Here is a 26014-nt window from a genome sequence, read left to right as displayed (position 1 = left end):
GTTTGTATTGTTCCTTCTCCCGCGTTCTGAAAACGTTTTTGTTGTTAAAAAAGCAAGTTATATCGAGGTATTTTGAGTGTAATAATATACGTTTTGAAGTCATTAATTTGAGTTTTGTGTTAATGTTGTGTTTCTTTCTATAAGAAAAGCTTCGAGCTGTCGTATTTGCTTTGAGCGAGCTGCTGGTTTCACAACTGATTGTTGTGGCAAAGTACATATACTTTCTCTCTACATATAAACTTTCTTTTTAGATAGGACAGTGCATTTAATATTAACGAATGACGCCCAATATGATCTTTATACTTGTAAACAAGAGAAGCGAAATCAACAACGTCAAAGCATTTGACGCCATGTCAGCGGGATGGTTTTATGGAGGTATTAAATATAAGCGTTAAATGTCGTGTTATAAGTTCATTGTTTTATTGGGCGAGAGTAAGGCTTTACTGATGATTGTTAAGGGTATTTTGATGTTTACTCAAATCTGACGCGAAACGTCTTCCTGTCGGTAGTGTTGGGGGGAAATAGGCTTGCATTGTAAAACTGGCACATATAAATTCACTTAACCCCCCAAAAGCAGTCAGGGTTTTCTTTGATCTTACATTGTTTATTGTTTGCTGTTTAATGTGACATTTGTATGTCAGCTACAATTGCAATCTGCAGCGGTGCCTATAGGTCTATATCTTTCTCTTTTAAACTTCGAACGGAATTACAAATAAAACCATTTCACAAATGTAATTTGTAAATAGAAATCCCATAGCCAGTAAATGTAAGTTTTTCTTGAGTAGGCCGTTAACATGAAGATGTATTTGTAAAGTATTATATATGTGTGTTTGTATGTATTACGAAATATATTAACATTTAATTTAAAAAAATTAAATTACGTTTGGTTCATATTCGCGCCTTTTTAAGCAACATTCTTGTATAACATCATGTTCAGTATTTGTGTAACACTTTCCATCCCCCCAAACGCGTTTGAATTTCCCGCGAGCGTAAAGTTCCCACGTGATGTCTTCTAGAATTCTTATTGGTTCATTTCACGCAAAAATTAAAAGGACCAAACAAAGAAGTGAATTTGCCCTTTTCCTATTGGCTGGTATTGAGCGCCAAGATCGAATATATAAAAAGGAAACACCAGAATTCATACTTCGTTTTCTTCGCTCCAGGTGGATCTAGGAACCTCTGCAATTTCTTTTATTTATAGCTTTGGGTTATATATTGTATGTTTGTTTTAACTAAATAATTTATCTTATTCTTTATTACCAAACACTCTAAACTTCACGATGCTGTCAACTCGCTCTCCACTGAAAACCAAGAATGAAAACACTCTTTCTTCAAAAGTGACAAGCATGTCCATTGTAGACAAAGAAAACACGGTAAGGTGCTATTTTAGGGGTTATTAGATAAAACGTGTATACATGTTATTTATTTCAAAGACGTGTACAGAGGTACTTTGGTTAATTTAAGTGTGGTCAATACTTGTTATCGCGACAGAAATATTAAATCTGTTAGCAATTGAAAGCCGAATGTTGATCAATTATTACAATCTTGGTCTGAATTTGTTTGGAAAAATGTATTGTCTTTTTTTTTTTTTTTCCTTAGCCACCAAGCCTGAACTCTACAAGAGTCCTTGCGTCCAAAACGGCGCGTAAAATCTTCGACGATTCGGAGGTATGTTTTCTTTCACTTCATATGTACGTTTCTTCAGGATTGACGACAATAATGGATGTTTATTAGGTAAACATGTAAAGCATTATTTATAGAACGATGTCTTAAAAGCGCGCCAAGTCGGGCTCAACTAGCCTCATGATCTGGGCTTTTGTTTTCATGTTAACAAGCTCGTAGTAACTAAGGACCCTATAACAGTTCTTTTAAAAATGCTTATTTTCTATTGGAGAGTGTTATAAATGTTCTTGAGTAATATTGTTTTGGCGGGTCAGTAGCTCAACTGATTTCAGGTTGTGTAACCGACGCAGACTTGATGACGATGCACGTTTGCCATGACCACACAGCTTTAAATGTACATAATGGCGGGATTTTTATTTAAAAAGTTTTAACGTTATTTTGCTGTAGTCATGTGGAGCACCATTTTTTTTGGTTTACCGGCCTTTTTCGTGGCTAGCTACTGAACGCTATCAAAGTTGAACAATATAAATACTTTAACAGTAATATATATATATATATATATATATATATATATATATATATATATATATATATATATATATATATATATATATATATATAGAATATTTGTAAGCGGAGACTAACTTTAGGGTAGGTTTAAAGAACATTTAATTATCGATGTGTCATGATGTTACAAGTAACTTTTTGTTTTTTTTGTTTTTAAAGGAACCAACAGAAGCTAGGAAAGTGGTTGCAGAGGAAGAGCCTCTTCTGAAGGATAACCCCCATCGCTTTGTCATTTTCCCAATTCAGTACCATGACATCTGGCAGATGTATAAGAAAGCAGAGGCCTCTTTCTGGACTGCTGAGGAGGTATACTTTTAATTTAATAATTAGCCTGTAAGAAACTAAGCTTGTCCCTGGTAAGTGTCTGGTGATTAACTCCTCTGGACTGCATGGCAGTGTTATTCTTAACAAAAACGTAAAGTAAATTTAAAAAGTATGTTAATTGAAGTAAAAAATAAAAAACCGAATTATTGGAAAAATGAATACTTTAATAACTCTAGAACTAATAAGATGAAAGTGACCTTAATTTTAGTTTGCTACACATGTAGGAAAAGTGGGACACTTTTGGACACTTAAGTGCCAAGAAAAGTATGGCACTTCAAATGCCACATAATCTGACATACCTTTTATAGAAAGCTTAGGATGTCTCCTACTTAATGCAGAAATGAAGATGCTCCATACTAATCCCTTTTTGATTTATTTATTTTCTCTCCAGGCAGTATTTGTAAAGTGGAGCAGGAAAAATGATAATATAAAAAATCTAAAATTGAAGTTTGTTTTCTTATGTACTCTTACATAAGTCATATGTAACATTAACAAACACTGTCAACTTTTTTTTTATAAACCTCAAAGAGTTACCTCAAATTTCTGTGATTTTCTTTACCATTGCTTTTCCAACCGGTGGTCCTAATGCGCTCTGCCACACATCCTGATGTAAAATCAAATTATCTCCCAAGTTGATCATGTCCCAAAGATTAGTTTTGTAATGATTTTTAACCATTTAAGGAATTGAATATGGATACAGTGGTGATCAAGCTTAACTCCCACTTTTACTTTACCCTATATTATATGGGTGACGTGCCGTTGCCCAGGGCGGCATCTTGTGGGGGGGCAGCACGAGGCACCCACACATGCACAACCCGCCCCCCGTCAACAACTTTGAGGGTGTGTTGAAGCGGGTTTCGCCCATGGCGCCATACAAGCTAGAACCGCCACTGACTAGATAGAGGTAACAAGACTGCCTGGAGAAGTTTAATGACGTTAGATATTTTAAATGATCAGTTGATGCTTTAGCTTTGGCAGCCATAAAATACTAAAGCTAAAATGACACTAGAAAACACTGTCTTTTGTTTTCTCAAAGTGTGAAAACTAAATTGGAAGTTACATTAATTATAAAATGGAAATAACTAAATAAATCCCAGACTATAATTACCCTGCCTTAAAGCTGAACGACCAATTATTTAGACAAACTGTATGCACATTGCAGTGTTTATTTTTCTTTCAAGGTTGATCTGTCCAAAGACCTTCAGCACTGGGATTCTCTGAAAGATGACGAGAGATATTTTATCTCCCATGTTTTGGCTTTCTTTGCTGCAAGTGATGGCATTGTCAATGAGAACTTGGTGAGTCCAGAGGCAATCTTTAACAAGCATGTTAATAAGCTTGCATAACGGTTCAACCCAGTTTTCAATGCACATTTATTCTATGGTGCTCTAGGTGGAGCGATTCACTCAGGAAGTCCAAGTGACTGAAGCCCGTTGCTTCTACGGTTTCCAGATTGCCATGGAAAACATCCACTCCGAAATGTACAGTCTGTTGATTGACACATACATCAAAGATCCCAAAGAGAGGTGGGTTATTAGACATGTTGTAAGAGTTTGAGAGCAATGATGAGATGCGCAGGGGTACGTACCTCAGCTGATAATGGGAGCTGAGTGTTGACTGCCTGGAGATCAGTGGACATGTGGTCAGCTGATTTTACAGTGTCAGCACGAAATAGTCGCCTAAACTGAGCTCTCTGAGTTTATTTTTTTTTACTCAAGATGTTTGGACACTGACTTATGAAATGTTTTGCTCTTGTAGAGAATATCTTTTCAATGCCATTGAGACAATGCCATGTGTAAAGAAGAAGGCTGACTGGGCGATCAGCTGGATTGGGGACAAAAACGCACAATTTGGTATGTTGTTGTTCCTGTAGTTTTCATATTGTTGGTAATAATTGCTTGGAAATTTGTAAGTCTCCTCTTTCTGTATACAGGGGAGAGAGTAGTGGCTTTTGCTGCTGTAGAAGGAATTTTTTTCTCTGGTTCTTTTGCTGCTATTTTCTGGCTGAAGAAGAGGGGACTCATGCCTGGACTCACCTTCTCCAATGAACTTATCAGCAGAGATGAGGTAAGTGTTTTAAGATTTGCACCGACCTAAATATTCTGAGAAGTGTTGTGTAAAGGGTAAGGTTTAATTTGTTCTCATTTTCAAACAGGGTCTTCATTGTGACTTTGCCTGTCTCATGTTCAAGCACTTGGCCAACAAGCCATCAGAAAAAACTGTAAAGAAAATTATAACAAATGCAGTTGAAATTGAACAGGTTTGTGCACTTACCATATAACGCCAACAGGTGTAGCATTTCTGTTATGCCTGAAGGGGTAGTTCACTTGCAGAAACTTATGTTAATGTGTATGAAATCCTTTCATTGAATATAAAGGAAACATTAGACAGAATGTTAGCTTTTTACTTTTTTGGGGGGGTGGAATGGATTGTCAACTTGCTGGCTTAAAACCTGCAAAGGGTGGTTTTATGGAGACTCTGATCAGTCCCCTTCATCGCTGAACAATTTGAACTAAAATTTGTATCTTTGACTACTTAGGAGTTCCTGACCGTGGCTCTGCCAGTGAAGCTAATTGGCATGAACGGTGACATGATGAAGCAATACATTGAATTTGTGGCTGACAGACTACTACTAGAGCTGGGATTTGACAAGGTAGAGGTTTTTATTTTTTATAAATGTTAGAATTGCTGAGCACATTTATCACCGTTTTTGTATTCAAAAGGGCAATCTACAGATTGCTTATTACTAACATTGTAATTGGATTACTTCATGGGAAAGTTGTCACGTTACAAAAACGTTCTACGTGTTTCCAACGCATTTACATAATCCATGTTTTAAATGGTTTCTACATAAATATATAATTTTAGAAATGTGCAAACTAGTTACTTGAGTAACCTCAAAGTCCGTAATATTATTTTAAAATGGCAATGTAACGTTACACTATATTTTGATGGTTATTAGATCAGCTGCTAGTTTGTAATCAGATTACATCACTGTATTACAGCTTTCTTTTTTATAATGGCAAAGATGCAGAATAACGAAATGAGACTCCCAGCTATTTTGCCATATTAATCTGCATAGACCATATCTGTGATTTGGCGGTGTAGTTTAAATATCAATTCATAATGGGAGGTGGTGTCTGGCTGACTTCAGATCAGTATCTGTGATTAGTTACAGGTGACACTTATGTTTTTCTAATTTAACTGATAGAATTTGAGGTGTCATTGACCTTCTTGAATTTCTTCCTAGATCTACAAAGTGGAGAACCCTTTTGACTTCATGGAGAACATTTCCTTGGAGGGCAAGACAAACTTTTTTGAGAAGCGAGTCGGCGAGTATCAGAGAATGGGAGTCATGTCTGGACCTACAGATAACACTTTTAGACTGGATGCTGATTTTTAAACCTCAATCTTGAGTGCCAGAATGGACACTTATAAGCTATAAACTCGCACTTTTCATCTTCAGATTTCATTCCGGATGAACAGCAACACCCTTTTTATTATAGTTTACAAATGATTTGTTTTAGTGTACTTTCATTGCTTTTTTTTTTTTTAATAAACAAATTATATTCTCCTTGTTTTGCCTAAAGAGGGAAGGGGTAATTGATGTCTTCCATCTTGCTACTGCATTCTGTACCCTAGTTGTCTTTAGAATTCATTTTGTCAATGTTCAGGTATGTTTTATCTGAATTTGTTAATGCGGATGGCTTTTGCGCATTTGAGCAAATTTTAAATCTTAAATTGTGACGCAAGCCAATTTGACTAACACCTAAGAAGATACATGTAAGCCCTGTCATCTTTAGTGAAGGGTTTGGTATAAGGCCATTTAAAACAAATGCAAAAATGGACCTCCAATACTTTGGTATGAGAAACTTGGAAAATTGATTTTCCCAGGCATTGAAATAGAATGACTTCTAGATCTCTGCTTTAAAATATTTAATTGGTTAGGTATTTGCCCTTGAGTAGAGTGATGTCCTATTCATTAGTGAATTGGTGTGGGTTTTTTTTTTTTTTTTTTTTTTTCTTTCTCAGTGACTCAGTCAAAACCTAATCTTTGAATTTGTTTAAAAATATATATATATTTGGTCAGTAATTGCAAACTAGATCAGTCATAGAAAATTCACAACTGCATTGTTCAAAAGGTCTGAGCCCTGAATTGAAAAAGGCCCTTTGAGATGCAAAGATTCCAAATGCTTTTAGTTTGAAAACTGATGTTAAATTTGTGGTTTTAAGATGTAGTGATTTTTTTTTTAGTGTACAGTGAATAGGTTACATGGTTTCCTGCATGCACATCAGTGATAACATTGCTAACATTGAAACGTCCAAAGTACTCAGTTTATTAATAGTACTCATTATCCGGGACACTCCTGGCATGAGCTGGGTGACCGCCCAATCTAAGTACTCAGAACATTACAACTAAATTTCTGCATGGGACAGCAAGAATTTTAAGTTGTAGAAGCAGTTCGTAACCCTTAAAAGGGCAAGAACATGAATACCTCAGGAAATTAAATTATTGCTATTTTCCAACACAAGCACTCAAATAATACAATTTCGTCTTTCTCTTCAAACTATTGCTTTTATTTTCAATTTTATAGTTGAATAGATAAGATTGTCACATTCACTTTCATTGCATTTTATTTTTTTGATTATACTTTAAAAAGTGAATGGTGACTGAGATTAACATTCTGTCTAACATATTTTGTTTAAAGAGCTAGTTAAAAAAAAATGTATATAGCCCAATCACTCAAACGATTGTGCTTTTACAATGTCATGTTCTTTTAAACTTAAATATTAAAACAACATTGTAGCTTGGTGTGTCCAAGTTTCTATTTCAGAGTGGCAAAAATATCTTTTGACAGTGCCAAATGTCAGAATTATGAATAGTAATGGATTTAGGGACATGCTTATTATGCTGAGGATCATTTGAATGAGTTTTTCTTATTAGCATGCCTGTCAGCAGTCCATGAACCTGACTGACTGACTTTCACTGACAGCAGCTGCTTTAATTGCCAAATCATCACACGATAGATCTTAACATTATATCGCTGAAACAGCTCAGTATTACATGGAATCTCGTACCTTGGTTAATCGGATATGTACATATGATTAGTTTCTATTTAGACAAGATATTCTGGAAAATATTGCGGAAGTTCTAACTAACCAAAGCGTCTGCAAACACTATAGCCACCTTCAGCCTGCTTTAGAGGAAGATCTCAACATTTAGCAAAACTTTTTCAGTCTCTGGCATGGCCCATGCAGGGTCATGTCTTTACTTGTTTGATCAACAAACCATTGTTCTTCATACAATGAATGTTAAAAAGCATTTGGGGCTAACAGTTGTCACACTCCAAGTAGGGGTCTTCTGGGAAGTGCAGCTGTCTGAAACAGGCAAATCCTGTCCCCTACATGCCCTTTTAAGGAGACAAGGCCTTGTAAAATTGCTTGTGTTGGTTGGTTGCTTTGTCTGACCATTACTGTAGACCCCCCCCCCCCCCCCCCCCCATACAGCAGTGTTTCAGAAATGTCGCTAATAGATTACAAACCAGTAAATATTGCCACATAAAAGTCCTATGGGACCATCCTAATTCCTTTTTGCATTTATCTTTTATGTATCTCACATAAGTTTCACGAATGCATATTATTCCATTGTTGTTTCATCAGACAGAACATTGCCCTACAAAGGCAGAACACAGTAACTACCAACACTGAAACAGTTACTTGGTTTTAGTATTAGGCCAAACCTGTTGTCACAGGACACTCATACACTGTAAAAAGTAGTAACCTGCAATCGCTGTACCTTATGTCGGTGTTTTAGAGCCATATTAAAATAAGAAAAATGTATTTCTTGTTCATTGTTACACACAAGTCATACACTCAGCACCTCACATTTCTCCTTCACAATGTTCACAATATTGACGCTGACTACCACCCCTAGAATCACGAGTTTGAATCCAGGGTGTGCTGAGTGACTCCAGTCAGGTCTCCTAAGCAACCAAATTGGCCCAGTTGCTAGGGAGGGTAGAGTCACATGGGGTAACCTCCTCGTAGTCACAATTAAGTGGTTCTCGCTCTCAATAGTGACGCGTGGTATGTTGTGTTTGGATCGTGGAGAGTAGCATGAGCCTCCACATGTTGGGAGTCTCCGCGGTGTCATGCACAGCAAGTCACGTGATAAGATGTACTGATTGACGGTCTCAGAAGTGGAGGCAACTGAGACTTGTCCTCCGCCACCCGGATTGAGGTGAGTAACCGCGCCACCACGAGGACCTAGTAAGTAGTGGGAATTGAGCATTCCAAATTGGGAGAAAAGGGGGATTAAAAAAAAAAGAAAATAGAAATAAGCCTAACCCTATAATGTACTTAAAAGTAATGTAATTAATTTAAAATGTCACTAGCTGTAATCTGATTACAAGAATTTAAAATGTAATGCATTACACTACTTCTTTTACAAGTCATTTGATTTCAGTAACTAATTACTTTGTAATTGGATTACACTCAACACTGGTTACAACTTGTTTTGTTGGTGTAACCTAATGAAGTCAGGTTCACTCAGACTTGTTAATTAATATTTATGACTATAATCAAACCAGTAAATTTAGATTTTAGGTTAACATTTTTGTCAGTGTAGACAAAGAGACCTGATTTCAGTCGTAACTCAGTTTAGTGTAGTTACTGCTTTTTGGCATTGTACGGCAGTACAGTAGACTGTTACATATGCCTAGAATCCACTGCATTATTGCAAAGCAAATGATTAACAATGACCTCTTTTTGCACGCAGGTCTGTAGACAGCATCGTCACAGCTATAAAAAGATGCTAATATAGGCCACAGAACATGCAGGTTCAAGGGAATCCTAAAGGATTGTGTGCTGTAGATATGCTATGAGCCTAGTGTGAAAAACACCTAATAATAGCACATCTATCGGTAACGCTTGAACTTTACAGTGCTCAAAAATGAATACACATGATCCAACTTTGGCACGACTGACCGAAGAACCAATAAGAATCTCCAGAAATCTGAAATGAAAAGAGACAACAAAAGGTTAGAAGATAGTATCCCACTGATATCACAGTCTTTTTCAGTCAGCCTTAAGCTATCAGGATCACAAATAGAACATTATCTCCTGTCCACCAAGCCTGAAAAAACACAAAGATAGCATCACACCAAGGCAGGAGACAAATGGTCCACTCTGATGGATGCTGTACAAAAATGAACCATTTATTCATATGACACAGGATATGCACATTTTATGTGTTTTGTACAGCAGTTTAACCCAAAGCATATGTGTAGCATCAAACTACAAAAAATGTGCTTCATATGATTAATGTACAGTACATCAACTTATTACAAAATCAATCTGAATCCCAACAAAAATAATTTGTAAGGGTCAGATCTGGTAGAAATACCACCCTTTAGGTGACAACTGCATGTTACAGTGTAACCCAGGCTATTTAGAGGGAAATGCTTTGTTTTCTCATAGTGTTATGTGAGATAAAGGGAGAGAAGGTGACAAATAAGGAGATGAAGCTAAGCAACCAACACTGAGGAACAGCACTGATGTTTAGCTAGGAGCAGCTGTCACTCACCATGACCCTAAAAGGAGAGAGCTGAGCCAATCAGAGAACAGCAGTCCTAGACAGCAGTTGCAGAGAGACAGGCCTTTCTAACCCCCCCCCCCCCCCCATGGCATGCCAGGGCTCTGACGATTTGACAAAGGTGATGTACTCAGGTCTAGGTCCTTAGTTTCACCGCACACATCTAGTGTTACATCTGTGTAATCTAACTAGATGTTAAAATGTGACCTTCCACTCCACATTTATTGGTGTATTATTCTTTGTCAGAGATCATAAAGTGTTTGGGAAATATGGGATTTTATTGATTCCTTTTGGTGCAAGTGATAGCTAAAACCCAAAAAAGAACATTTAAACACACAATTACCACAATTAGGCAAGTAGGCAATCACAAACTCACTATTGTGCATCTGCTATTGTCTACTTTTGCATAACATGCATAACTTCTCTGGTGAGTTGTTGTTAAGAATTACCTAATTTAAAAACAGGAAAGGTTAACAAAACATGTGTCTTTATCCACATGCAGTACATACACCCAAAATAAATATTTCAGTCTATTTTAAAGATTCATGCAAAACAAAATCAAACGGAACTGAGTCATCTTTAAATAATGTACATTATTTAATTGAGAATAAATATTAATTATTTAAGTTTAATTATTTAATTAAACTTTAATTTAAATAGTTTAATTGACAATAATTTACATTATTTACACACACACACACACACACACATATTTATGTATAGTACTGTGCAAAAGTTTTAGACACCTGTGAAAAATGTTGCATAGTGAGGATGTCTTCAAAAATAATTAAATAAATAGTTTTCATTTATCACTTAATGTCATACAAAGTCCAGTAAACATAAAAAGCTAAATCAATATTCGGTGTGACCACCATTGCCTTTAAAACAGCACCAGTTCTCTTAGGTACACCTGGACACAGTTTTTCTTGGTTGTTGGCAGATAGGATGTTCCAAGCTTTTTGGAAAATTAGCCACAGTTCTTCTGTCTATTTAGGCTGTCTCAATTGCTTCTGTCTCTATACAGTATGTAATCTCAGACTGACACGATGTTCAGTGGGGGACTTTATGGGGGCCATGACATCTGTTGCAGGGCTCCCTGTTCTTCTATTCTAATCTTTTCTATTTGCAAAAGTAATGTATATTTCATATTGACACACTTAAGCTGAAGATAAAAATAACTAACTTAAGACATGCTTTTGTGAAACATCTTATGTGCCTAAGACTTTTGCACAGTACTATATATATATATATATATATATATATATATATATATATATATATATATATATATATATATTAAGGGTTCAGTTGGGTAGAAATAGATCCTTAAGGTAACAATTGGAGGTTACGACTTTTTACATTGTGTACATTACTTTTCTTTATGATGGAATTGTATCTCTGAATATCCATTCATCATAACAGTTTTGTGGTTTTTGTCACACATCAAAACAAAATATGACATACATATGTAAACATCTAAATTAACTTCTAAATTAACTGGTTTTATTCAAGTCAAAAATCTCATTTAACATCACTGAATCAACCTAAATACATTAGGTTACACCAACAAAACTATGTTTAATGGGTAGTTCAGGTAGGTATAGCTCCTTAAGGTAACCAGTGCATTTTACCACTTTTAACAATGTACTAAAAAGCATCAAAGAATAGTGCTTGATTTGATTTGACCTCCCACCTGGCTCTGAAAGTATCTCGAATTGGAAATACTGACTGTTTATTTTTGTACCTAATAGGTACTGTCATCTCCTGAGAAACATCTGTCCATTTTACTTATCCTGTCAGGACCATCAAGCACAGGATATACTTACTATGGGCCATTTTTCTGGCAGTTCTTATTTGGTGTTGTGTGAACTCCTGAGCCCGCCCCTGAACCCTAGCCCTCCCAACCACTACCGTATTTTAGGGGCATCCTTCATGCCCTTCATCCTAGTGGAAACTCCATTCTTGTGCTACAACTTGGTGAGTGTTTGCTTCTACTTTTATATCTATGGACTACTGGATATGTGAGAAGAAATAGTCCTTGTGCAGTGTTAGGATACAACGTTTCACCTTCTACATGGGAAGGAACAATAATCTTTGGAATTCAACACTGTGCTGTTGATACAAATAAGGGATAATTGGTTACATTTACATTTATGGTCTACTCTAAGCAGATCTTATTTATTTTTTACTTAAGAAGACAAGATTCTTAAGCTACTGTCTCCTAATGGAGACTGACAATTTTATTCTGCATATAATTGCCCATCCTTTAAGATTGTATCTGTAGCCATAACGGATGGTTGCCTATTCTTGTAAAACATGAGGTTTTAATGATGTGAAGTAATGAAGGAGATAGAGGTCAACCTGAGTGTATCTATAAAGTGTGATGTGGTAACTACTGTATTTGTCATTGATTGGCAAACTGTAAACCCAAATGTTGTCATAACTGGAAAAAAGGATGAATTTTCTTAATTAAACATTACTTGAAATGTCAAGTTTTGGGCCAAAACTCAAATATCTATAGACTTAAGATTTTAAGTTTTAATAACTCAAATTATTGAGTACAAAACTGAGGCTATTTGGAATACCCATAATGTCTTTCGCTTGAATTATTTAATTATGTTTCCTTGGTCAAAGGGAACATACAGTATGGGGGCATTTAAATAGTTGTTATTAAGAATTCATAGAGGTTTTAGCTCTTTTGTAGTATTATTTATGCTGTTTTGTTGCAAATAGTTGTTTTGTGTGATGTCACCTTTAGGGGATAATTTAAGCTGTGTTATTGTGTGACCTAAATTAGGTCCATTTAATTAAATTCAAAAGGTTGAAACAACAACATTCATAGCAAATCTGAGTTAAGTCTACTTGCATCTAGTTACCTTAACTTAAATAAGTTAAGTGAACTTAATTACACAGGTTTAGGAGATGCCATTTCTCAATTCAATTGGGGGAACAAGTTTACTCAATCAATTGAGTATAGTCAACTTGTTAGGGTTTTCAGGGCAGTTCTGACATGTTGACAGTGAATTACTGATGTTCCTTGGATTAGAATCCTTGTCTAGGACTTAAAGGGGTCACTTTTGATGCACTAATAAAGAAAGTTATCAACAGATGTAGTGAAGTGGCATATGTTGCCAGTAGATCCCTTACAGTTTCAGTTTGGACAGCTGAGACAAGCTTTAAGTCCTGCTGTCACTTAGACAGATAGAACACTCGGTCAGGGGCTTCCGTTTGGAATGGCAAGAGCTGATGCCTAAAATAGTTTAAAGGGGATCTGCTGTGCCCCTTTTGGACTTTTGTTGGCCTTGTTTGATAATACATTTTTTCTGCAGGCTCTGTTTTGACCTCACTGGTTAATTTAGAGTTAAAAACATTTTACAAGCACTGTGCGGCAATATACTTCTTAACTGAGGTTTGTAATGTAGGCCTACATGATGAGGTTAAAACTACATAACTACGTATATTTTATTCAATTTATTAAATTAATTGTAACTTCATCATTGTAAGTCGCCCAGAAACACATTCAGAGTTTTATGTGCTAAAGTAAAAAATAATAATCTCAGCTTTCTAATTAAAATAATTATTGTTTCTACTCCAAACTGTTATGCCATGATATAATCATTTAAATGTAGGCTTATTTAGTGCATAAAGCTAAAAAAAAATTTCTGAGTCAAAGTGACTCAGAACACTGGAGCAGGTCATAACTGAACAGAGGTGGGCATTCATTCATTGAAATGAATGTTATTATATGGTATAATGAGTTATAACCTAATTGTACCTAATACGCTCTCCTTACGCATGTTTTCCTCCTTGTAGGACCATCCTAGTCAAGACCAATCATGTGTGACGACGATGAGACCACTGCACTTGTGTGCGACAATGGTTCTGGTTTGGTCAAGGCTGGGTTCGCCGGTGATGATGCTCCCCGTGCTGTCTTTCCCTCTATTGTGGGCAGACCCCGTCACCAGGTGGGCCTCCGAAACATTTGATGAATTTCTGGCTCCAACTAATATATAAAATGTTGCTTAACTGGAACTGGAAAACTATTTTATTGATGATAATTGCAACATTGTGTTAATCAAACTAATTGATTGATTGTTATGTAACTGTTTGGTGATGTCTGAACCATGATTCCTTTTTCCCCCACAGGGTGTGATGGTCGGTATGGGTCAGAAGGACAGCTACGTCGGAGATGAGGCCCAGAGCAAGAGGGGTATCCTCACTCTGAAATACCCCATCGAACATGGCATCATCACCAACTGGGATGACATGGAGAAGGTAGCCATCTAAGACTTAAAACATAATGCGAAAAGATAAACCCAGAATAATCGTATGGATTACTGTAGTTGTAAATTATTCATTTAGTTCAGTCATTACAACATGAGAGGGATTATATTCTTATTAGTTAACAAGTAAACCTACAATCTATGGGCAGTCACCTATAGGGATTCACTCCATTAATTCTTACATTCATTAGATCTGGCACCACACCTTCTACAACGAATTGCGTGTGGCCCCTGAGGAGCACCCCACACTGCTCACTGAGGCCCCCCTTAACCCCAAGGCCAACAGGGAAAAGATGACACAGGTACGCTCACCAGCATCTTGGGTTTTCATATACTGCTTGATCAAGGTTTATGTATACCAGTGCTAAACTGACATTCTTCCTTTTTTTAGATCATGTTTGAGACCTTCAATGTCCCAGCCATGTATGTTGCCATTCAGGCTGTGCTGTCCCTGTATGCCTCTGGCCGTACCACTGGTCAGTGTCTTTCAGATCTCTAGAAACAATACATATATTACATACACATATACTGTAATACAATGCATATAGGTATCAGTAAATCTATTCATGAGCGATACTTGACATGCTAGTGCCCTGCTTTACAGGTATCGTGCTGGACTCCGGTGATGGTGTGACCCACAACGTCCCCATCTATGAGGGTTATGCTCTTCCTCACGCCATAATGCGTCTGGATCTGGCCGGACGTGACCTGACTGACTACCTGATGAAGATTCTGACTGAGCGTGGTTACTCATTTGTGACCACAGGTGGGTGCTCAATCAAGAGTTATACTTCAGTCTATCCTGTTGAATATGCGAAATTCAAACAAAATATGTTGCATAATACAAAACATTTAAACACTGTAGTTTTTGTTGTTGTTTAATAGTATGTTTTAATAAAGTAAACAATCACTGTATGTTTTCAATGCCTGGGCCAGATGTATATACTGTATATTCATTGCATATACTTGCGCTTGCTCTCAAAATATTTTCTATTCCATAGCTGAGCGTGAGATTGTGCGTGATATTAAAGAGAAGCTGTGCTACGTCGCTCTGGACTTTGAGAATGAGATGGCAACTGCTGCCTCTTCCTCTTCTCTGGAGAAATCCTACGAGTTGCCTGACGGCCAAGTCATCACCATTGGAAACGAGCGTTTCCGCTGCCCCGAAACCCTCTTCCAGCCTTCCTTCATTGGTATGTATTGTCCGTCCCTTTCAAGACCCCAAACCTCATTACATCTCCCTTTGTGTCCCCACATTACATTCATCACAAAGTTCTTCCTTGTGTAAATATGCAAATACAGCAGGTTAACCTAGCTACTTTAGTCATTTGATCTTTCATCATGTGACTTTGCTCTATGCTTCCGACAGGTATGGAGTCTGCTGGTATCCATGAGACTGCCTATAACAGCATTATGAAGTGCGATATCGACATCCGCAAGGATCTGTATGCCAACAACGTCCTGTCCGGTGGTACCACCATGTACCCTGGTATTGCTGACCGCATGCAGAAGGAGATCACTGCTCTGGCCCCCAGCACAATGAAGATCAAGGTAAACATTAAACTCACTGAATGAGCTTTTGGTTCTTGTATAGTTCCAGTACTACAGTCTGACTAAACTCATGTTGTCGTGTTCACTCTCTAGATCATTGCTCCCCCTGAGCGTAAGTACTCTGTCTGGATCGGCGGTTCCATCTTGGCCTCCCTGTCCACCTTCCAGCAAATGTGGATCAGCAAGCAGGAATATGATGAGGCAGGTCCCTCCATTGTCCACAGGAAGTGCTTCTAAACCTCCAATCCTCTTCGATCCAATCACCCCTTTGTCTGTGTTTGTACTGTGCCTTTTACTGTATATACATGTACTGTTGTAATAAAAGTTGTGACTTTAACAGTATTCTCAACCCTCATTGTGTTTTGTCTTCGAGTATTTAGGGTTTGAAGAAAATGCAGCTAGTATGTAAACTGACAAATGCAACCTTTTCTATAGGTTCATTCATTGAATGATCAAGGATCAATGGGTTTTTTTCCTCCAAATTAATTAGTATCCATTTCATCCTAAATTCTTTAATGTGGAATTTCTACCATAAACTAGAATACATATGGAGTTTGACTTGGACAGTTAAAGGCACTAGATTTGAACTTAGTGGAGCCTGAAATCATTGGCTATATAGGTACACTCATATATAGGGGAGATGAACATACAAAACCATTATGTTGGTTTAAATTAGAATAATTCCAATATTTAATATTTAATATAAAATGACACCGAGATACGTTAAGACAAGGGCCATCTATGAAGGTAGAGTTTGTTGTCTTAAGACAAGGTTTTTCCTTAAATGTCAGTTTGGGGCAGGTTGTCTCATGTATTTTAAATGTTGAAATTTTAGACAATTCATTAATTGTTAAATCAACTTTTTTCCTTGTTAATAACAGTGGACACTGTCAATAGTTTTGTTTTTAGCCAAGAATTTAATGTATGCAAAAATTGACATTCGAAAATAAACATACCCAGAGACATATTCACAGCACTAGAGTAAAAAGTGTGACAACTAGCCCAAGTCTTTTATCTGCCATAAAAGGCACATAGACTCTGTTGAATAATGCATGAAAGGATGGTTATCAAGAAATCAAAAACAATTCACAGGAGCTCATGACAGAAATGTTCCCTATTGAAATCCAAATTGAGGCTTAGCACTGTCATGATTCACTGTTGTTTTGACTTGTGTTTAGCCTCTGTCTTCTGTTTTCCCTGACTACATTTCCCATAATTCACTGCCCTCATCACTGCCAGCTGTTCCCAATTGTTCTCACCTGTTTTCCATTACCCTGTGTATATAATGCCCTTTTCTTTGTCTTTGTCAGTTGTTGTGTGTTTCTCCAGTTCATGTTCCGGTTGCTATCTTGTTTGTAACGTTTGTTTTGTTCCCTAGTTCCTAGTCTTGCCCTGTTCCAGTGTTTACCCTGTTTTTGGTATTTGATTTATTTTTTATTAAAGTTGCTGCATCTAGATCCTGCTCTCGTGACTTCCCTCATTCGTGACAAGCACACAATGCAGAGCCTATTCCAGAGAATAGGCTACCAGAGAAAAATGTTTATGCTTGGTTGTTAGTTGTATTCTTAGGAAAGGAGAGCTAAATTAATTATTATTATTTGCTGCAAATGTGTCATAACATGACAAAAATTTGATGTATTTAATTTTGTCCATAGTGAGTGTTAATTTGAATACACTGACAGGTGCATAACATGGATAGAATCAGACCATAATGATATACAGGCTATATTGAAACACATAGTATGTACAGTATGACCATGGTTTTCACTATTATAAAAAAGTCACATCCTTTCCTGTACATACTGTAGAGCCAATGCAACATATATTTCATATAGGGTAAATGGAGATAAAGGCACACCTTAAAAAAATTGCTCACAAATCACAAAGTGTATCAAGATTGAAAAATACATTTATTTTTATTGACTATTGATGGAACAACATAATTTGTGTGAAAAGAAAAAATAGCAGAAGGCTGTTTTGATTAAAGTCATTAAAAAAAAAAAAAAAAAAAAAAAAGGTGGTGAGGGAGACTTAACCCAGACTTGGTGTAAAAGGCCCCCAGGGGAGTAATAGTGATATTGTGTAAATAGAGGGACAAAGGTTATAGGGCAAAATTTGTCAACTTAGGCAAATACTTTGAGACGTTAACGTTTATTTTGTGTTCTGGTCAAAACTGACTGATTAAAGTTCCATGACTTTGTTCACACAGGGCATCTGAACACACCATTTGTTTTTTTTTGTTTTGTTTTTTTGACAATAAAACATGGTCATCTAATTTTTTTTTAAATGTTTTTACCAACTCTGAAAATAATTGTTGTGATTAAAATGATGAGAACAAAACAGTTCTTATTTGTCAGCAAATTAAAAAGCATTATTTAAGAATTGGTAGGATCAGCTATATGCATTGTAAAGTCCAGATTCTAAGCTTTAAAATTACACCTATTTTGTTTAGATCAAGCAAGTGGTTCTAATTTATTACATAATTTATTACATAATTATTATTTTTAATTTGTTTTTGCAGGGAATGCCCCCCACTAGCCTGGTATAAGCTAAGTTCAATAAATTCTTCATATGTTGCCAGGGGCGGACTGGCCATAGGGAGAACTGGGACTTTTCCTGGTGGTCCGGCTGTGAAACAACTTTTCAACAACTTTTGGGCAACAAGGGCAGAACACCCCCCCAACACCCCCCACTAACAGGGCCGAACGGCCGAACAATTTAATTACTTAATTGTTTCTTTTAAATGTATATGTAAAGCACTTTTAATTGCAATTGTGTATAAAATGTGCTATATAAATAAACTTGCCTTGCCTATTGTGAATACTGGGGGGGACATGTCTCCCTCAATGTGTATGGTGGTTACGGCCCTGCTGCTCAATACAATTGTACAGAGTGCTATCTGAGTAACCATAGACTTTCTGTCAGCATGAACCAGTCTGTCCATTCTCCACTGACCTCTCTCATCAGCAAGGCGTTTCTGTCCACAGAAATGTTTTTTGTTTTTTGCACCATTCTGAGTAAACTCTAGAGACTGTTCTGTGTGAAAATCCCAGGAGATCAGCAGTTACAGAAATACTCAAACCACGGTCTAAATCACTGAGGTCACATTTTTCCCCAATCTGATGGTTGTCGTGAACAATAACTGAATCTCCTGACCCATATCTGCATGATTTTATGCATTGCAGTCCTGCCACGCGATTGGCTCATTAGATAATCACATAAATAAGTAGGTGTACAGGTGTTCCTAATAAAGTGCTCAGTGAGTATACATATAGGCCTATGCCCAAATATAGGCTGTGAACAATAATTTTATATAGGCTATCAGATTTTGCAAGCAAGTGATTTATTTATTATAGGCTTTGATGAACTTAGAAATGACATATGTTTATTGACGCCACAATATAATTATTGCTTCATTGAATACACCGGGATGTTTGTAAAGCGTTGTGTGCTAGTCACTGCACGTCAGCCAATGGTAATAATTTGTAAAGGTGAGATGATTTGCTGCTTGGCAACAGAGCAAATGAAGCGTGGAGGAAGACGGCATCTCTGTTGATACCGACAACCCCTCTGAATCCAAATTTAATGGTATGTTATCTCATTTTATATTTGCTCAGCTATTTCATTTAGTCCTTATACCGTAACATACCGTTTTTAGCTTCTTATAAATGAGAATACGATCTGTTTTATTATGTGCGCATTTAATGGACAATGTTTTTATCAAGCCTGTTTATTAGTGACGTAGCATGGATGTGTTTTTCTCTTCGAGCAGTTAAATGCTAACCTTTAAATTATATATCTGATACAACCAAAATTATTTTATTTAGTGTACATTTTTTAAATGCGGTTTATATAACACCCATTATTTACATAAAATTAATTCCTGTTTGTTGTCGATGTAGTTAACGTCAGTGTTGGGTTCGGCTCCGAAAATGAAACACGCGGTTCTTTTGAGTGTTACGATAAGCTTGATGGCTGTCGTCTCTGGCCGCAGTCCACGCACAGTGGATCAGTTGTCGGAGGCTGATATCCAGCGTCTGCTTCACGGTGTGATGGAGCAGCTGGGTATCGCTCGGCCACGAGTAGAGTATCCTGCGCACCAGGCCACCAACATAGTGGGTCCTCTCAGTATCCAGGGTAAGAGCTTTTGTGTACAACGTATAGCTTATAATATGATGAAACTTAATTATTTCACGCGTTTAAAGATGTTTTATCAGTAAATTTAAAGGGATAGTTCACCCCAAAATGAAAATACTTTAATTATTTACTGTGTGACTTTTTTTCTTCTGGGGAACACAAACGAAGATTTTTAGAAGAATATTTCAGCTGTGTAGGTCCATACAATGGCAGTGAATGGTGACCAGAACTTTGAAGCTCCAAAAAGCACATAAAGGCAGCATAAAAGTAATCCATATGACTCCAGTGGACAAATTCATATCTTCAGAAGAAATATGATAAGTATGGTGAGAAACAGATCAATATTTGTCCTTTTTTTTTTTTTTTTTTTTTTTTTTACTATAAATCTCCACTTTCACATTCTTTTATTTTTGGTGATTTGCATTTTTTGTGCATATCGCCACCTACAGGGCAGGTAGGAGATTTTAAAGAAAAAAATGGACTTAAATATTGATCTGTTTATCACTACACCTTTCATATCGCTGCTGAAGATATGGATTTAACCACTGGAGTCTTATGGATTACTTTTATGCTGCCTTGATGTGTGTTTTGGAGCATCAAAGATCTGTCCACCATTCACTTGCATTGTATGGACCTACAGAGATGAAAAATTCTTCTAAAAATCTTTGTTTGTGTTCAGCAGAAGAAAGAAAGTCATACACATTTGGGATGGCATGAGGGTGAATAAATGATGATATAATTTTCATTTTTGGTGGAACTATCCCTTTTAGGCAAATGGTATTGCACACAATGTTTGAGTGTGATAGACTATCATTTGTGCCCAGTGGTCTTTGCAATTTACATTAATTTATCAATTTTATACAGTTATACTTGTCCTGAAAGAGTCTACATACCTATTCATTATAGACCTGTTCTCCTAATGCCATAAGAACTGGTCAAAATTACGTTTTATCCTAAATGAGCTTAATGACTTGTCCTCGTTATGGAATTGCCTTGGTGTTTCTTTTGTCTTTTACAATATGCCCACTAGGTGGTGCTCATGAGGGACTCCAGCATCTTGGACCGTATGGGAACATCCCTAACATTGTTGCAGAGTTAACTGGGGACAATGTTCCCAAAGACTTCAGTGAGGACCATGGTTACCCCGACCCTCCTAATCCTTGCCCCCTTGGAAAGACTGGTATGCAGTTCATAGTGCAGCTATAGCAGAATCTGCAATTATAAAGCAGGCATTCATTCTGATCAAAGCGCTCAAACATAAACCAAGAAGAAACTAATGAGCCTAAAAAGTATTTTAACATTTCATTGAAGAAGCTTACCATATTTTCCCATAAGAAAGACACCTTGAAACTTGTGTATGATTTAAATATATCAGGGAATGTGGTGTATCTCTCTCTCTTTTTTTTATTTTTTATTTTTTTTAATTGTGATTAATGTTTTCATAGCTGCTGATGGATGTTTAGAGAATTCTCCAGACACTGCAGAGTTCAGTCGAGAATTCCAGAAACATCAGCACCTTTTTGACCCTGAGCATGACTACCCTGCACTAGCAAAATGGGTGAGTTCACACTTGGCACCTTGAAACAGACTGGAGACTCACTCAGATTGGAGGAAATTAATCCTGCTTTTCAATTAAATTAATTGAAATACGTGATTTATTAAGTGAATAAAGATAAGTGAAGTTATTTTAATTTTACTCAAAGGTCAGACAAACTTATTTGGTAGAATAATGGTAACCTATCAAAGCATACAGTATTTCTGAGCATTACCACATTATATAATTGATGATTCAGTCATGTAACTTCAGTCTTTCTCTAAAATTATGTAATATTCTAAAATACTTATTGGCATAATAAATTATAAGTAAATGGAACAACAAGATAATTTGTAAACAATGTAGAAGGCCCTTATATTTCTCTCTGAAAAATATGTATTAGTGCTGTAGTGGGTAGTTTACTTATTCAGTCATCACTTTGTCTATGTTATGGAGAAGTTTATATAATGTACAGATGTGTAAATACACTCAGTTAGCCTAAAGATCTATTTTTATTCTTACAGAACAAAGGACTTTTGTATGAAAAACTGAAGGGTGGGCCTAAAAGAAGAAAAAGGGTATGTTATGAATATAACAAAAGAAATATTTAAGAATTATAAGATGGACCACCGTTACATACTCGTTTTGTATTTTCAGTGAGAATGTCACAAGACCTGTCACTGACTGTGTTTCAGAGTGCAAATCCATATCTGATGGGACAGAGGCTGGATAATGTGGTGGCCAAGAAATCAGTGCCTCATTTCCCAGAGGAAGATGAGGCTGAAACTACAAGCAATATCAAGACCTGAACATTATGTGGTTCTTTAATATATGTAAAATGAAAAAGTCTCACAGTAAAGTTAGCATTAAATTATGTGCAATATTCAAATGAATCATTTTATGAAAAGAGAAGGAAAGGGTGATTGTAACATGAATGATTTGTCCCTTGGCATAAAATTTGTTTTAATACCATTTAATCAAATAAAATAATATATATGTTCATGTGCAGATATATTGAAGCATGTACTTTTAACTTTGTGATTCATCTGTTAGAATAACAAGTCAAATTTCAATATCACAATATGCATCCATAACTATCATGAAGGACCTCACCCTCTTGATGCACTGGAACATCCCCAAAATGCTGAGAATAATGTGTGGTTCAGAGGAGGCGTGGACTGCCCCTTGTATTCTGCACCAGTCTCTTAAATGTCAGAGCTCAGAAATTCCATGCCTTATTTTGACTACACTCTGAGATCTGGATCATCTGAGTCAACCTATATTTATCATAGTTTGTTATAGCATGTACAGAGCTTAGTGAAGAACCTAGCTGCAGTCCATGTGAAGAGGTACAAAAAATTATTAATCCGAGGTAAGTTTACAATCATCTGGATAATTATGTATGTTTTAAAAAAATGGGTATATATTTAAATTCACATCTTCAATGAGTTAAGAAAAATTATAATATTGGTAATCAGCAGTTAACCCTCAAAATTATGTAGGATTTTCTCTTTTTACAAAGGAAAACAAAACCTAAGAACATTTGGTAAAATGGTTCAGAGCTTCAAATGTTTTTTTTTTTTTTTTTTTAAATAGGCAAACATCTTTCCTAGATGCCTGCTTGAAGCTAACTGGTGTTTATAATCCAATACATGGCCATACATACTGTACAGTGTGTGTGTGTGTGTGTGTGTGTGTGTGTGTGTGTATATATATATATATATATATATATACATATATATATATATAGTTAATATATTTGGGGTTATTTGTACATATTCAAATTCTACTATGATTTGGGAAAATATGTTACATATATGAAAAAGCAATTTTTTTGTATTTTGAAATATATGTTACATATATGTTCAAGTATGTGACTTTTTATATTAGTGAAAACTATCCATAAACAAATACTGTATGTGTCTTCAGCCAAGTACTATATGACATTTCTTTAAGGAATCATTTTTAAAACAGCATACATCTATAAATTAGAACAAATAATGAATAATTATTTAAATAATGTATAGCTTATAGCTCTTTCTTTTATGACCGAAAGGATGACTAAAGACGCATTTGCTGTCACTGTCGTGATCTTGTGGCTGCTCTACAATCCGGCGAAAAGCAGGGGAACCGGGGGATTTCAAGGCGCCATTCCTCACCCAAATAAATACATCACCAACGAGACGGAACAGTCACCGCAGACACCGCAGGGCAGTTTCAGGGGAATGGGGCCGTCTTCGGTCATGGACGAGGTGCTGAACTCCAGCCAGGTGGCTTTACACGTAACGAAGCGCCGTTATCTGAAACTTGACTGGTGCAAAACACAGCCGCTCAAACAGACGATCACCGAGGACGGGTGCCAGAAGCGCGACATCATCATTAGCTTCTGTTACGGACAGTGCAACTCCTTTTATATTCCTCACGTTTATCAAGAGGACAGTGTCTTCAAGTCGTGCTCTATGTGCAAGCCAAAGACTTTTACCACCGTTACATACACTCTTGTCTGTCCCGGGCAGATCCCATTCACCAAGACGAAGCGCGTGCGGCGCGTGAAGGAGTGCCGCTGTACATCTGTCGACTTGGATTAAGTGCTGACATTCTTTGTTTTACTTGTGTGCTTTTGTCTCAAAGTTACGATTCAGTGCATTTCTAAAGCTGAAATGAATTATGTAGGAGCATTGTTTATGTTTCCTCCGTCATTAGCTGTTTAACCCTGCTGAAAAACAAGCAAACAAACAGCTAAAACGATCTTAAAAGCTGGTCTCCCAGTCTGAGCTGTTAAAAAGTGCCCAAAACACCTCTAAAACCAGCTGGACGACCAGCTAAGACCAGCCAACTACCTTAGGCTGGTTTTAGCACTTTTTTTTCAGCAGGGAAAATCAAAATGTGGCCTATATGTTGTGAAGAAATACAATTTATGCAATTAAATGTATTTTAAAAACAGAATAAGTTATAATACTATACAAAGTGTGACATACAATAGATTATATTTTTCTCCACTGTGTGGAGCAAGATTTGCACATTCACACAAATAGCTTACTCTGTGGCTTTTTTTGTAATGTAGGATAGGCCTGTTTTCATACATATTGTGGTTGTAATCTAATAAGTAATTTTGTAAAAAGAAAACAAGATCCAGTCCAGTGCATTTATCCTGGTGCTAATACAAGCATTTAATATATGGGTTGCAAATGGAAACATTAATGCTACCCTACAAGGCCAAAACGCAGCAAATACGCCAACACTGAAAATGAGAAAATTGTTTATTGATTATCTAGCCAAATGTGGATTATAAAAAAGCTGGACTTTTTTCTCTGAATCGGAGCATCTTTGAGTCAAAATTGCCTGTCACAGGACAGATCATTGTCTACTAGGCCCAATTTCAGTCTTAATGATTTGGACAAAATGTGTAGTTACTGCGTTTTGACAAACTTAAAGTTTTGAAATAGTCAAGTCAAGATGTTTTCAATGTTTAAGAAACATTAATGAAATCCCAATGAGGTGCGATGAAGCAGCATACTGTTATCAATAAAAAATGTTATGCTCATCAAGATAAAATCAAGAGTTATAGTTCCTCAAAGAATATTTAAAAGGCATTTTATATTATTTTACATGTACACTGTCATTGGAACAGGACACAGTTTTTTTAATATTTGTAATGATTTAATGTGGCCACAGAAGTCACTGCATTGCTACTCAATATGCAAAATAAAGTTACTGCCTTTTCTAAACACCCAAAAATCAAAATTCTCATCATTTCCTCACCCTCATGCCATCCCAGATGTGTGTGACTTTCTTTCTTCTGCTGATCAGAAACAAAGATTTTTAGAAGGATATTTCAGCTCTGTAGGTCCATACAATTCAAGTGAATGGTGGCCAGACTCGAGTGGTTAAATCCATGTCTTCAGAAGCGATATGATAGGTGTGGGTGAGAAACAGATCAACATTTTAGTGATTTTATATTAAAAAAATCTCCACTTTCACTTCCACATTCTTTTTCCTGTTGGCCATTTGCATTCTTAGTGCATATCGCCACCTATTGGGCAGGGAGGAGAACTTAGAGTAAAAAAAGGACAAATATTGATCTGTTTCTCACTATACTTATCATATTTCTTCTGAAGATATGAATTTGTCCACTGGAGTCATATGGATTACTTTTATACTGCCTTTATGTGCTTTTTGACCTTCAAAGTTCTGGTCACCATTCACTTCCATTGTATGGACCTATAGAGTTGAGATATTCTTCTAAAAACCTTCATTTGTGTTCAGCAGAAGAAAGTAAGCCATTTATATCTGGGAAAGCATTCCCAGCATCTCAGCAAATGATGAGAGAATTTTCATTTTTGGGTGAACTATCCCTTTAATTGTTTAGACTGGCCATGGTCCCGGAGCATCTCTTATTAA

General features: G+C 36.5%; 4 protein-coding genes and 1 non-coding gene across 7 annotated transcripts; all 5 read left to right on the top strand.

The window, feature by feature from the left end:
* The first annotated feature begins 354 nt into the window (after nucleotides 1-354).
* LOC127410141 (ribonucleoside-diphosphate reductase subunit M2-like) lies at nucleotides 355-7326 on the top strand. Of its 3 annotated transcripts, none has more exons than XM_051645223.1 (11): nucleotides 355-375; nucleotides 1314-1373; nucleotides 1600-1668; nucleotides 2350-2496; nucleotides 3696-3812; nucleotides 3907-4040; nucleotides 4273-4367; nucleotides 4448-4581; nucleotides 4670-4774; nucleotides 5054-5167; nucleotides 5765-7326. In XM_051645223.1, exons 1-11 carry the CDS (start codon nucleotides 370-372, stop codon nucleotides 5915-5917), a joined length of 1134 nt encoding a protein of 377 aa, XP_051501183.1. In that variant the 5' UTR covers nucleotides 355-369; the 3' UTR covers nucleotides 5918-7326. The 3 variants fall into 3 exon arrangements, with proteins under 3 accessions (XP_051501183.1, XP_051501185.1, XP_051501182.1); XM_051645225.1 differs by lacking the exon at nucleotides 355-375 and adding an exon at nucleotides 414-1163; XM_051645222.1 differs by lacking the exon at nucleotides 355-375 and having other exon boundaries at nucleotides 414-1373.
* LOC127410494 (small nucleolar RNA SNORD94) lies at nucleotides 4071-4207 on the top strand. The gene has a single exon (XR_007892138.1). It is a non-coding gene; the product is annotated as a small nucleolar RNA SNORD94 (small nucleolar RNA).
* A 4673-nt stretch (nucleotides 7327-11999) lies between the features above and the next one.
* actc1a (actin alpha cardiac muscle 1a) lies at nucleotides 12000-16291 on the top strand. The gene is made up of 9 exons (XM_051645052.1): nucleotides 12000-12085; nucleotides 13922-14073; nucleotides 14255-14383; nucleotides 14583-14693; nucleotides 14783-14867; nucleotides 14996-15157; nucleotides 15393-15584; nucleotides 15761-15942; nucleotides 16036-16291. Exons 2-9 carry the CDS (start codon nucleotides 13945-13947, stop codon nucleotides 16177-16179), a joined length of 1134 nt encoding a protein of 377 aa, XP_051501012.1. The 5' UTR covers nucleotides 12000-12085; nucleotides 13922-13944; the 3' UTR covers nucleotides 16180-16291.
* Nucleotides 16292-19401: 3110 nt separating this feature from the next.
* Nucleotides 19402-22615, top strand: LOC127410304 (neuroendocrine protein 7B2-like). The gene is made up of 6 exons (XM_051645499.1): nucleotides 19402-19530; nucleotides 19845-20079; nucleotides 21110-21259; nucleotides 21525-21637; nucleotides 22138-22191; nucleotides 22309-22615. Exons 1-6 carry the CDS (start codon nucleotides 19528-19530, stop codon nucleotides 22420-22422), a joined length of 669 nt encoding a protein of 222 aa, XP_051501459.1. The 5' UTR covers nucleotides 19402-19527; the 3' UTR covers nucleotides 22423-22615.
* Nucleotides 22616-22785: 170 nt separating this feature from the next.
* Nucleotides 22786-25832, top strand: grem1a (gremlin 1a, DAN family BMP antagonist). Its single transcript, XM_051645500.1, has 2 exons — nucleotides 22786-22985; nucleotides 23670-25832. The coding sequence occupies exon 2, from the start codon at nucleotides 23671-23673 to the stop codon at nucleotides 24199-24201; it is 531 nt and encodes a 176-aa protein (XP_051501460.1). The 5' UTR covers nucleotides 22786-22985; nucleotide 23670; the 3' UTR covers nucleotides 24202-25832.
* Nucleotides 25833-26014: the final 182 nt, after the last annotated feature.

Source organism: Myxocyprinus asiaticus, chromosome 19 (assembly GCF_019703515.2).
Source record: "Myxocyprinus asiaticus isolate MX2 ecotype Aquarium Trade chromosome 19, UBuf_Myxa_2, whole genome shotgun sequence".
NCBI classification, from domain to species: Eukaryota; Metazoa; Chordata; class Actinopteri; order Cypriniformes; family Catostomidae; genus Myxocyprinus; species Myxocyprinus asiaticus.
Note: the sequence above shows the minus strand (reverse complement) of the source record. Positions and strands in the feature narration are given on the sequence as shown.